The sequence below is a fragment of the Corapipo altera genome, unplaced genomic scaffold (assembly GCF_003945725.1).
Source record: "Corapipo altera isolate COAL_440 unplaced genomic scaffold, ASM394572v1 0, whole genome shotgun sequence".
Classification (NCBI taxonomy): Eukaryota; Metazoa; Chordata; class Aves; order Passeriformes; family Pipridae; genus Corapipo; species Corapipo altera.
The window spans coordinates 39619290-39633398 of NW_020884872.1; the positions used below are offsets into that span (position 1 = coordinate 39619290).

At 35.7% G+C, this 14109-nt stretch overlaps 1 protein-coding gene across 1 annotated transcript in view; it reads right to left on the reverse strand.

Annotated features, from left to right (window-relative positions):
* Positions 1–2700: 2700 nt before the first annotated feature.
* Positions 2701–14109, reverse strand: part of TM9SF2 (transmembrane 9 superfamily member 2) — a 29042-nt gene continuing 17633 nt past the window's right edge. The window contains exons 12-17 of the mRNA XM_027644735.1: positions 11968–12025; positions 11179–11338; positions 9515–9666; positions 8373–8484; positions 7621–7792; positions 2701–3866 (exon numbers count right to left, since the gene is read on the reverse strand). Of these exons, the coding sequence (XP_027500536.1) occupies positions 3799–3866; positions 7621–7792; positions 8373–8484; positions 9515–9666; positions 11179–11338; positions 11968–12025 (722 nt within the window). The 3' untranslated portion in view covers positions 2701–3798. The remainder of the gene's footprint in view (positions 3867–7620; positions 7793–8372; positions 8485–9514; positions 9667–11178; positions 11339–11967; positions 12026–14109) is intronic.

Below are 14109 nucleotides of genomic sequence, written 5' to 3' on the forward strand. Positions count from 1 at the left end.
TGGAGAATGAAAAATTCAATTAGTAGGAAACAGCATAGCTGGGAGAAGACTAGAACATCTCTGCACAAGTAAACTTCATTTAAGAAAATATGTAATGGTTAAGTGCTGTTGGAGCTGGAGATGCAGCTGCCCCCAGAAATAAAGGTGTTGTCCAAACTGGTAAGGATGTCCAAACAGAAAGAGGATGGTCTGTAACTTCATGGCATAAACTCATGGACACATATGTCCCACACCAGCTAAGCTTACTAAAGTTCTAGTTCATGCATTCCTGGAACACTAAGGCTAAATCTAACAGTGCAGTATCATTCAATCAAAAGAAAAAAACCCCAAACCAAACAAAAAACCCACACAACAAACAACACCAAAAAAAATCAACAGTTGGACTGTTCTAACATTCTGTGATTCTATGCTTAGGACTATGTTTAATCAATCATCAAATACAAAAATATCTACCAGCTGTTAAGGATTTACCATATTTCCATTACAAGATTTCAGGTAAGTTACTCCAGATCTCTTATCAGCTGAGTAACAATTCATATAACTTCAGTTTTACTTACTCTGCACTACCCATGTCATCAGGACTGGCTGCAGCAGCCTTTCCCCAACAGTCTCACAAAGCTTGGCAGAAAAATTTGGTCACAATTTCCAACTCTACTGACCAAAGTCAGATACACCAAAACCACTCCCTTTCAAGGTTTCTCACTTCTCCCATCTTGCCTGAAGTACAGATGTTGTCCAGCCTACTCTTCTTAGATTGGTATTTTTGCCTTTACTAGTATTAACAAACCAGTATTTCACATCCCCAGCATTTCACATTTTGGATTTGTAAGTCAGTTCAAACAGGACTTGGGTGGTGTTTCCCATTCCTTCAAAATAGATATTCAAATCAGTATAACTGAGTGCCCCAGATGCCTGCCTGAATTCCGTCCCGGTTTCACCTCTCGTCCTCACTTCCAGACTTTTTCTGAAGTCATCCCTCACTGCCTTTTACCTGAGAATTGCACGAGCATCAAGATACTGTCAACAACTAGCTTACAGTCACCTAATATTTATGGTAATGGTTGCAAGACTCCAGCCAAGCAGCTGAGGGCACACATGATCTTGTATGACTGCAGAAATCTGAGGACTCTTATGTGTGCTCAAACACAGCCGAGCTTTTGAATAAGAAGGGAAGCTACAAGGCTAAAGATGGGCTGGGGAGCTCACCATGAGAGACAGCTTGCCCTAAAGCTGCTTTTTTATTTCTTCTTTCTTAGAGAAAGAAAACCAAGCCACTAACTCCTGTATCATTTTTTCACAACACGATTTGGACCAAGGATTCCTTTCAGACTAAATTTGTCAGTGATGGTCACTTCTTTTCAGATTCCAAAGAATCAGTGTCACCAAAAAGTGACACTTCTCTGAACTGTTACATTTTGTCTAAATTTGCTATGTCTTCATGCAGCCCAGCAATTTGTCCTACCTCCTAACCCTTCTAAGAATTCACATTTTCTCAGATATCCATGCAGTAAGTCCATTTTAAGAAAATACCAGGTAGTACAGTAAGATTTTGGAAGGGGCCATTATTTTGAAAGTTTAGACAAAACCACAGGCCTCCCAAGAGATCTGAAGAACAGGTACAGTATACAGAAGAAATTTAGATGCCCAAAAAGCCTAAATTATAGAAAATCTTTTAAAATTATCTAAGGCAATAATGATTTACAAGGGCAGGGACAAGTTTAGAACAGCTCTTCTTCCAAAACCATGATGCATAACTCTCTGGATTGTCTCAAGTGCTCCACACTGAAACTTAAACATTTCAATTGCAAAACAGCTACAATTATTACAAGGCAAGGCTGTTTGAAAAACTGTGTATACAGTAGGTTTAGATTCCAGAAGATAATGTCACACTTCACAAACTGCCTTTAATGGGGAAAATAAGATACTTAAGAAGCTGCCGTGACTCATCAACTAGTCTGTAGAAAAAAAAACCCAGGGAAATACACCCATCAGTTTAAAACCCATATAACACACCACAGTGGCTTCACGTCACTTCTATTAATCTGATTTTTAAACAGCAGTTGTAAATACATCATAAAAATCCGTTTTCATATATCCACACCAAAACTCTTGACCATCCATTATATTTCATATATATATATTATATTTCATATATATATATTGTATTTCATATATATATATAATGTTTCTCAAACTAAGTATTCCCATTTGTGTAATAGCTACTGAAGATTTCAGGCAGTGACTATACATATAGAAGGTCATCACAAAACCAGGGATAAGAAGAATATTCAATTTTATAAGTTTTAAAAAATTTGAATCAAGAGTCACACTGCAGTTCACTCCACTAGTAAAGAGCAAACCCTTACCACATTCACCCTTTTCCTGTTTTCAACATAAAACATGGAAGATTTATCTAAAATCAGCATTTCCTAGAGACTGCATATTGGGACGGGTGCAGGAAAAAAACCTGTTCATGACATCTGAACAGAGCTGTGGCTGGGGACAGGCAGAGCACGAGTGCCCAAGTTAAGGTTCTTTAGAAAAGTAAACTGGTAAGAATAACCCCCCCCAACCTTATGAATGGCAATTGGTGCACAAAGTTTAATTTTAAATAAAATTTTACCAGGCTTGTGAAACGCCAAAAGCCAAATCGTGTTATGAGTCTAAAACTACCAAACAAGGTTTGAACAAAATACTCCATTTCCAAAAAAAATCAAATATAGGTTTAATGCCAGTCATCCAAAATCGACATTAGTCTCTTAATATAAGGCAAAAATAGTAATTTTCTTTTATTTTTAACCTACAGTAAGTACAATCAGCAATAGTTGCCCTGTAGAATATGCATCATCGAGATCTAAAAGCAAGATCAGCAGAGAATGCTGACTCATGCACTGTAAGATCTTCTCAACATACTGACAATTCCATAGCAACTCTGGAAACATTTCTAGGTTAAGGACTGGATTAATGCTGCAAAGTGGGTTTTTTTAAATGTGTGTATAATTTAGTTCTCATGCGCCACAATCATATTTCCGTGTTATAGCCATGTAGCACAAATAACATTTCTTGCAGATCTAAGGGTGTGTCAATATACATTAAACCATAGAAAATGCCATAAAATACTCTATGCAATCTTTAAGCATCTATCTTCAATATAACTGTATTTACATATTTTAATGAACTTTTGTAATAAGCCACTGAAGACATTTTTACAATGTTTATTAGATTATGAATTTATAAATTCAAGGACTCAAGAGGCACATAGTTTAAAAGGCCGAGAACACCAAAACTAATTAAGTCACAAAAATCAGAATATTTATGGATGTAATACCAGTAAAAAATAAAAATCACATCCAGCCTAAAAGCAACACTTCTTAAGAGTCATCCTTCAAAGTCAGCATAATAAAAAGTTCTCATTTCCCTCAAAGAAAAATAATTCATCCCAACTACCAAGCTAGAAAAACCTATTTACAGTTGTACTTTGATCAGAAGTATCATTAATTTGTGTAATACAGCCACTTCTACCCTGCCATTAGAATTTAACATTTCTTTTAAAGTATAATTGTATTTACAAATGCATAAATACTGTAACTCTGATCTTCATTAAGATTTGAATGAAAACAGGTTGTTAAGTCACAATACAAACGTGTTAGTGTAAAAGTAGGTGCATATTCAGTATCATTCTCAAAGAACAGGAAGCCAATACTTCTGATAAAGCTCAAGTTCATCAGCAAGACCGGGTCTTTAAGTTATGTTAATGAAGATTAAACCTCTTCTGTGTTATTCTTTACATTGGTTTCTTCAGTCAACTTTCACTACGCTGTATATTTTGGTTACAAACCAAAAGCATGCAAAGAATCCAATTGTCCCTAAAAAAAAAAAAAAAAAAAAAGATAAAAGTTACATGTTAGGAACACTGACACAGGAGACACCCATTTCTACTTGTACTTCATGAATCAGGACATACGTATATGCGATCTGCTATCCATAGTCTTCATACTAATCAGATCAGATAACAGAAAAGATAATGGAAAGTTACAGACAGTACCTGGTCTTTACAAGCATCAACTACTCTATATAAAGTATCTCAATAACTTTACTATCACAGATCATGTGGAAGATTCTTGTTTTAAGATGTTTCTGTGTTATTTGTCTTACTACATATTCATTCTTTGTTGTTTCAGTATGCTGCAGTCCAACTCCTTCGCATTGCTCCATTTCACCCTTCTTCAGTGACTAGTCACACACACTCAGCTGTCAGAATACTATTAGAGTTAATAAACCAATTAAACTGACAGCATCAAAGGGAGTTCTCATTTCTTAGTTATACTTTAAGGTCCCAGAAAATTGGAGCACTACCTTTATTTCTACAAAGATCAAGATAATAGAAATTTCAAACCATAGTGTAGTTACTACACAACTTGTAGTTCCTACTGAAAACTTGTAAGGTACCTCAACAATAAACACTTTTGAAATACTTAAGGCAGTCAAAGAGTATACACAAATTTGAACTGAACTTTAGGATGAAAACCATTTCCCTGATACCTTAGCAGAATAAAAATAGCTTTATCCGTTCTCTTGGTGAAACACCAACAGAAGCTTTTAATAAAAATATTATTCTGGATGTGAAATAGTTAATGCAGTTGGGCTTTGTTAATTTAACTGGATTACTTCAAAATTCAGCCTTAGTCAGAATGATACTGGACTAAATAGCAGCTCAGAACACCTGTTACAGGAACCTTAATTTCCCACAAAAACTAAGACAAGAAAAAAGCCCTGAAGATTATCTGATTTTTGCCTGAGTACTTCTCCTAAAATCATAGCCTTAACTTATGCAAGAGCCAAGGAAGTTCTTTAAAGGAAAAAGATGCCTTTATTTTAGATCTGGTAAGAGGCACAACAAAATTTGTGTGGTAACTCACTCGCTATAAAACCTTGAAAGAAACCATGAATGATATCATGGTAATTTTCTTTTTCCCTTTACGCTTCCTAAACTACTGATGTTTAACTGACTCATTTACTATGATACGTAGTTGTGGTCCCAGCTGTGAATCAAAGGTTTGTCATGTAGCTCCCGGTATTTTGCCTGCTGAGTCTGATCAATGACCTGGAATGCAGTATGGATGCAAGTGCCTGAAGCATGTGTTACATAGCAGCAGGGCACTGTCAAAACCCTTCCTGATACTGACAATTTTTAACAGATGAGTAAGCAGCAGCAGAATAGTTTTGATACAACAATTAGGATTTTTTCCTTTTAGCTTCTTTATCATCCTGACATGGGAAAAGTCAGTTGCCTTTGGGAGCAGTTTTTGCTAAACTACTAATATGCTTTTTTGTTTAAGAAACTGGAGAATTCCTTTTCTCTTTACCCCATGTCTTAACTTCTTTAGTAAAACCTTATCTCAGGGCACTTCCGTAAATCTCAGAGAACTGAGCATACCTGCTCTCGAGTTCTTATCAACCTAAATGAACAAAATTATTCTTAAATGTAAGGAATAGGATTATTCCCCGAAATTAGAAGATAATTTGCACTTAACCTTGTGGGAAGTAGACAAAAAAAAAAATCTTAACGTATATGATGTTTCAGAGTTCTAACCACCTGGTTAACTTCATATGTATTCTCCCGATTTCAATACAGAAACTGAAAATTTAAAAAACCAAGAGTATACAAACTCTGAAAGCGTAGTTCAAGTTGCACAGCACAACTCACATCTCCACTGTCCCAGTTACAAAGAAGTGACTGCCACAGAAAGCATCTAAGGGGGCTGAGAATAAATCACCTCTTCTTTGCATGCTTGTGAACCTACCCTAAAAACGACTCCCCAAATCTGCTGGCAGGCACTGCACAGCCACTTGGTCAACAGAAAGTGAACACATGAGCAAAGGAAAAGAGGGAATGCGCCAGGCACATCTTAATGCCTCTAGACAATGTCATGTGACATGACTGACTTGAAGAATATGGGCAAAAGATGGAAATTATATGGGTACCTGAATTGCAGAAAGGCAGCTCAATCAAATCTCTGCACAGAAAATTACTGCAAATTCCCCTGAATGTGTGCACTCCAGAATTACTACACGCATCCAAAGTAAACGGAGTGAACAAAGGAGAAAGGGTAAACACAGTCCTGGTTTTGGGCAAAACTACTATTAAAGGCAGACATGCTGATCACCTGTGGGAAAAGCTCGTGAAACTAAATTAATTGACCTTACACTTATGTAAGGCCTAATTATTTTTCACGCTACTTTGTTAGTTTGTACTGCATTTAAAAATCGATCTACATACAGCACTACCCATTCATTTCTAATTGAACAACCATGCATTCTATGATTCCTTAGTTAAATGAGACTATCACTAAATCCAGAGCAGAAATAAAGGTTAAAGAGAAAAGCAGTGTGAGAAGGAAAACAAAGTGAGCAAGGGAGGCAGAATCTCTGACTTAAAATGAAGGATGGAAGATAAAACTAACCACTTCTGGAACACAGCTTGATCAGTTTTCATCTCATTTCGAGATTATATAATGTAACTAAGTCCCATTCCTTCCTTTTAACAGGCAATGACCCAAGAAAATCCTTGCAGGCCATTGCTCCTGTTCATCATCATCATCTGCATTGTCATGGTGCACAAACAGCTTCAATATTTCCTTAGCTGAAGTGGCAATGTCTTTGAATAATACTCAGTTATACTTAAAATGAACTCCATTCTCAAATGTCAGTTCTTTTCTCATTAGACCATTTTTGCTCTCCTGTGGTAAGTGGAAATGAAAATTCTATTTAATAGTTACAGTGAGATCTGTATTAAAAGCTCTGATGGCAAGCCATTTGTATTCTAGGAAGCCTCAAAATATAGCGTGCAAACATAAATATGCATCAAAGCCTTCAGAATCATTAAATGTCATCATAAACTTGTAAAACTTGAAATTATTTAAACCATTGGTTCAAAAGAGTTTCAAAAATATTGCTCTATAGGGTAAAGTATACAAGGACAGATTGTATTCTGCTGGAGCAAAACACAGAATTCTTGAGATTTTTTGAGGAGTTGGAGGTTGCATCAGTTTCAGTGGAGACTTTTTGCATTTTCACTGCCATTCTTCCACCCTAAACAAGAGACATATGTGTCTGACTAAAGGTTCCTTCTTAGTACTGAAGATGACAATGGATGATTTTGTGGCCTCATCTCACATACTGAAGAGGAAATGAAAAGGCAGCACCTAAGACAGGTGTTTTTCCAGAAGCTCACAATAAGGATTACAAGATTCTGACACTGTAACTTATATACTTGATTGTGTGTGATTTGAAGTGTGCTTCTCCGAAGACAACTAATTTTAAAAAATGAGTTTGTCATATGACTAACATAAGAATGAAATCTGGAGAAGTATTTATCACATATTTGAAGACCTAATTATTGGCCACACCTCAAATTAGCAGTAGTTTTGCCTCATCCTCACTTAATCTCTTTCACTAAAATTTGTGGTCAGAGTTGCAATATGCTACATAACTACCTGGAAAAAAAAAATCAAAGACATATGTAATTTTTAATTCTGTATCAAGGTAAATTTTGCCAAGGATTCTACTGTGCAAAACTAAAGGCAGACTCAAAATTTAACGTTAACATTCAATACTTACCTGTGAAAAGGAAGAAGATCAAAACCATAATCATGGTATAACCAAAATACAAAATGGTGCTAGCTGTTCCTGTGATTTGCAGTTTAGAGAAAAAATAATGTATTGCATATATTAGGAAATAAACTGCAGTGAAACCACTAGTGAGAAATGAACGCCACTGCCAGTGATAGTCCTAGAAGGAGTGAGGAAAAAAGAAGTATTAGTAATAGTGCACTTCTAATGCACTGACTCTACTACTCAATGCAGAGCTACTTTTTCTATATAACTTTGTCCAAAGGTGAGGTTTTATAGGTTTTTCTATCTACAGGAAAAAGAACTATATATAATCAATACTGCTTTTATTACACCATTCACAATTCAAGGTAAGAAACCTAAGGATCAATATCAAATAAACAAAATACTGAACCCCCCAAATAAGCCAGATGTACTTATTTCCAGCCACAGAGATTTTTTTTCCCAAGGGTAGGCATGTCCAAAATGCACTCTGACTGAAAAAAGTTAATGGATTAGTTTAGTATGTTCAGAAAACAGGGAGTTAGAACCTTAAGATGTGATATCTGACTTAGCAGTACCTAGTGCAGGCTTTTAATATTTGTTACAAGTTTTGAAAGATATAGCTCAAGTACATCTCATCCAGTAATGTTGTTCACACTGAATACTGGAATACTTATTTTCAATCGCAGAAGTGTTAACTTCTTTTTTAAGCATTCTTAAAACAATATCAAGTTTGAATACTGAAGAGGATTTCTTACCTCTGCACATAGATGGAAGTAGCAGAGCAATATTGTAGCCTCAGAACATGTAATAACCAAAATAATGAATACCAGAAACAGGAAACCAAACATGTAATACATCTGGTGGGACCTATAAAAAGGTGTTAAAAAAAATTAAAATGGCCACTGTGGTAATATTATCTCTTCATATGCAGTAATATGACCTTCACATGAAGTACTTCACTTCCTACTGAAGTACTGTCAGTTGTGTGGCCATACAATTGACTAATTTATTCTCAAACTAAAGAAGAGGTGCCTTGGCAGCTCAGTCTGACAACAGTAAGAAAGCAGTCCCACAGTATGCTCCTCGTTGGGATTTTAGGAAAGAAATTACATAATGGTGAAACTATAGTTCCAGTGAAGTCAGCATGACCTCTTCCACTGACTTCAGCAGAACTTGGATTTCACCTCACATTTCAATCAAAGAGGCAGAGCTGCAAAACAACAAGAAATGTCAAATGCTGTAGCTGTCTGTGTTGGGTAGAGGCACCTATTCAAGGTTCAGAAGCAGTTTAACAAGATCCAGTAACTAAATTGTGCCAGAAGGAAGACAAATTCCTCACAGTAGATTAGTTTGTCAGTGTGCTATGAGCTCACATCAAAATTCACTTATACTGGACTAGTCTTTGGTGCTTTATTTTTTAAAATAATTACTCTCTTGGTTCCTTTATAATGATTTCACAAGAGTTTGTTCTCAATTTGTTTTTTTTTCTCCTGAGAGCATTAATACTTTTCTAGCCTAACAACAACTACAAAAAACCCCCCTCAAGTCAATTCTAATATTCTTACTACTTTTAAGTTATATGCCATATGTCACCTTCAGAAACACTTCCACATGAAGTCAGAGGAGTAGGCACGAGAAAATGAACTACCTGAATATTGTAGGTCAGCTGTAAATTGCTAAGCCACCTCTCTACACACACCAACAAGCAAAACAGGCACTGAGTATCTTCAAACCCACAAAATATTAAAAGATGTTAACATTAAAATTTTTATTGAACCAATATTATGGTAACCCTGCATCACCAAAAATCAGGCAAAGCACCTTGAAGAAAAACTTATACAAAGAAATTACCACTTTTTGTGATAGAGAAAACTTAAATAGGTTGTGGTTAACTTACCAAATACTATTGAGAATAAAGAACAACTGTATAAAGATACATCCAAAAGGAAGAATCCCTCCCATGACAATACCAGGTAATGGCTTCGTGTAGAACGATTGCTCAGGAATCTGACGAGGAATTTGATTTGTGCGAACAGGATGTTCAATAGCCTTTAAACAAAATAAGAAATTGCTAAATAAATAAAATGTCAAATTACATGACCACCTTTTTGCTTTCTTTTTAAAATGAGTGGTGACGAAAGTCTGCACTTTGTTTTGAACATGTGCATACCCAGCTACCTACATTTGCTTTCACTACCAGCCCTACCTTTGCTTTCAGCTACAGACAGCTCTTACTGAAAACATATGACAGATATTTTGAACTTTGCTTTTTATTTTTACTTATCCATCCTCTGTTACAGAGCCTGACCTGATTTATCACTTTTCAGCTGGTAGTAGTGGTGGTGCAGCCTCCTGCCTTCCCCTTCTAAAAATCTCTTCATGTTGTTTTTCAGGATTTACTTCAAGAATCACATAAGGATTCTTACGTGAATCCTTACAAATGGAGAGGATTCAACCTAGCAATTAAATCCTACTTTAAGATGCATGCATGGTGGGAGAAAAAAGTTTAAAGGCAGATAAATGCATACTTTTCCATCTTTCCCCTTTCATAAAGATTACATCAGAAGCATCAAGAGATACTAGCTAGGTACTTGCTTTCTGATTTGATTTTCACGTTTTTGTGGCGCCTGCCATGTTGCCTTATTAGTTTATCAAATCATTCTTTCTTAAAGGAAGTGCCTCTGTACAGTGCAGGGGGACTTGTTGGAATTTCAACATGGTTATCAGAAAAAACCCACTGAATTCTGGTTAAGAAAAAGAGGATAACTACACAGTTGACTTAAAAAGTGCCTAAAGTGCCTTTTAAGGTAATATTCTGTGAAAGTACTACACGAGATCTACAAAGACAGAACTCTGGCTTCCGATAGAGGAAAAAAGCCACAAAAATATGTGAACTTAAAGATATTTATGTTTGGGGGGGATAGTAAACTAGTTTTTAAGGAAAAAAAAAAAAAAGAACCACCGATCTCATTATTTAAAGATTTGGTCACCCAATTATGAAATGTTTGGTCACCAGTGGCACAAAGAGCCCTCATATAAATATGTAAAATTGACCAGTTTAGGAGTAAATCCCAATTAATGTCTGCCAAGCAGTTATAACCATTTACAGAACACTTATGCAAAGAGGATAATTCACAGGAGAACTCTAGCAATTTTATCAGAAAATATCCTCAGTGTAGTGGGCAAACAGGAACAAAAAATACATGAGGAAAACCACAAATGCCTATGTTCCCTTATGTTTGCTGAGTCAACTAATTTTTTCAGTAATGAAAAAGATGCTAATTAAAATAAAAATTAAATTAAAAATACTGACTTATCTGTAGCAGTCTCTCAAAAAAAAATACAATACCCCAACTATTGCAGAGAAGTATCACCCCCAACAATTAACTGAATATCAAAGCCTTCGACTTCCAAGATAAGATATCTAAAAGTTCTAAAGTAACTGACAGAACTGAAACCAACAATGCAACTATCTTAGGGGTAATAGCCTATACAGTGAAAAATATTTATGTGTGTACATATGTATATACACTTACAAAACAACTTCTCAGAAACACTTACATTTTTCTTAAAACCGAAGTAGGCACCAATAAATGTCAGTGGTACAGATATGCAAAACCAGAGTGCCAAAATAGCAACCAAAGTACCAAATGGAATAGCTGCTGAAGAGCCTTCTCCCCAGAGAATGAGGTTCATGATAAAAAAATCCGCAAATACAATTCTGAAAAATACACAGAGCACAGGAATACTCCTTAACATTTCATAATGTTAACAAAAGAATAGCACTGTGCTAAGATTTCAGTGTAAATCTCTGTTAAAACCAAATGACACACAAAATATCAAAACAAAGAGGTCACACAAGAAATTCTTTGTTAATCCAGTGGGACTGAACTCCAGCAGGAGCTGACGTTCCAATTAAGCTGTTTCAAATATATGCTTGTCTTAACTAGACTTAAAGGTACGACTGCTTGCTGTGATTAAGTAGAAAAATTTATCAGAGTGGTTATACAGTATATGACACTATATAAGACCAACTACAGTGTGGTGAGAGAAACAGCCCAGATAACAGAAGAAAGCAATGAAAAATTGGTCTGTCTAAAACTTTCTACTATCAAAATGCTTTTTCTTAATCAACATTTTCATATGGCAAGAGTAAACAAATGCTTACAAAAATAAACACCACTAACATATTCATCTTTATCAAAAGCACTGTGATCATACTCTTGTAACTTCCAGAATAAAGGGACAATGTAATAAGATTTACTTGTATAGCTGAAACTTAAAAAATTAGCTATGCATGTCAGAGACACAATTTAATTCTGTTAATCATGGTGGTATTTCTCAGCTTACCCAGGACAAAGAAATGATGTCAGCAGGACATTTGTTTTCCATTTCTCACCTCCAAATGCTGTATTAAAACATTTGACAGATATCAAAACATGTATTAGGCTCCCAACTATTAATTTTCCAGTCCATTTACCTGTTATACTTAGCTTGCAAATACTCAAATAACGTGCTATCATGCCCAAATTTAAAACAGTAAACTAAACCTTCAGTAATAAAACTAAATTTCCTTATCATATTGCTTAGCCACAGAGCTTCAAAGCAAAGAAAAGTCTCAGACCAAGGTCAGGAAATGTATCCAACTAAAACTGTGTCTCTGTTCATCTGCTAAAAGAAGGACGTAGATTTGGAGTTCTTTTAAGTCTTTAAAAAACATCTTAAACCTGGAGTGATTAAGAAGTTTAAGCTTTCTAACATTTGACTGCAGGTTTCAGTAGGAAAAGATTCATAAATATGTGAAAAGCAAGCTTAACAGTTTTCTTGAAATAATTCTTGCCTGTGAATCTTACAAGAGACTCAGGACTAACATGCTTACAGAACCAGTGATGTTCTCTTGAGTCTTAACAGCATTAAGCTGTGGTGATACCAAAAGACCAAAGATAGCTTTATTAAGAAAATCTTTATGAATTTGCACTGTGCTGATAAAAATTCTAGTCAGTATACTTTCAAATTAAAATATCCTGCTGGAATTCAGTGAAGCTGATAATTTCATATGAGCACTGCCATAATGACATGCTTCTTTATTTCAAGAGTCAGAAGTCATTATGGTTAGAGTGATTTTAATTAAGTTTCTATTTCTTCATAAAAACTTGGTAGAACATGGCAGTGGTTATTAAGATTAACCATTTAATTTCAACTCAGGTTTCATTTTTTAAATGCAATGTTGAAAAAAAAACCCCAACTTTTAAAACTGGGTATCCATTTCAGTTGCATTTTGGTTTGTCTCACATTACTTTATTTGTATACTATAAGGAAAAATATTCATGCTTGCATGGTCTATAGAGGGTATGAACCACCTCACGTTATAACAAAAACATCACCGGATCAGTCACTCACTATCTTAGAAGTTAAACACACCATTCAAAGATCAGCTAAGTGATTCCCAGTAAGTATAATATGAAATACAATCATGAATAGCCAGATCTCCACCAAAGAAACAGGATTCAATTTATCATCAATACACTTCAAAATATCCTTCAAAACACATAACATACAGTACCATGTAAAGAATAATTCTGTCCTCAGTTATGCTCTTCATACTAAAATCTCCTTCGGTTTAAGTCTAACTGGCTTGGAGATTAGGAAGAGGAATAATTTGTTATCACATCACCATCACTGTGGTAAAACTCCCTACAAGATACAAACCCACTTTTCCCACTGGTTCTCCCCACATGAAAATTACAAAATAGTTAGAAGAAACAACTCCAATGTCTACTGCCAGGCTGAAGTTCAGAAATAAACTCCTTCTCTATTCGTGTATATTCAGAACTAAAGTAGTCTAAAAGATTCACCCCTCTCAGTCAAAAGAGTCTTTTACCTCGAGCAAGGCAATTAAACAAGCTGTATATAGAATGCTATGCTTCACCTTGAAGCAAACCAGAGGGTAGGAGTCAACCTTTTGAGGCTGGTAGACAGTTCTTGAAACAATAGCTGGGACCAGTGAAGGAAAGCAGTACCTACTAACTCCTGTCAGGGGCCTAAACACTGTTGGGCTGATTTCTACAGCTAAAGAACACCTAATAATCCTTCTTCCTGCCACAGTCTGATAAGCACTACTCTCCTACAGACCTAGGAACTAGCTAAAAGGAGGTGACAGTCACAGGCATGCAAGAACTGAGGTTCATGACGTGAGGGTGAGTGTTACCAAGCAACACTGATGGCTAAAACTAAATGCAGGTTTGCATCATCCCCCCAACTATAGGAAACAGAAGTACAGAACTGTCTGACATAACGAGTTCAGTACTAGTAAAATGAAATTTGTTTCCCAATTTCACAAATACATAGTAGCAAGAGCAATTCAAGGTCTTTGGTCATGCTTACACCCAAACGAGTGTAACCATGTTAGTGTTCTATATGCATTTTCTGTTATTACGGTAAGTACATTTCTCCAATTTGCCCTAAGGGAAACTACAAACAGTGCTGCAAAAT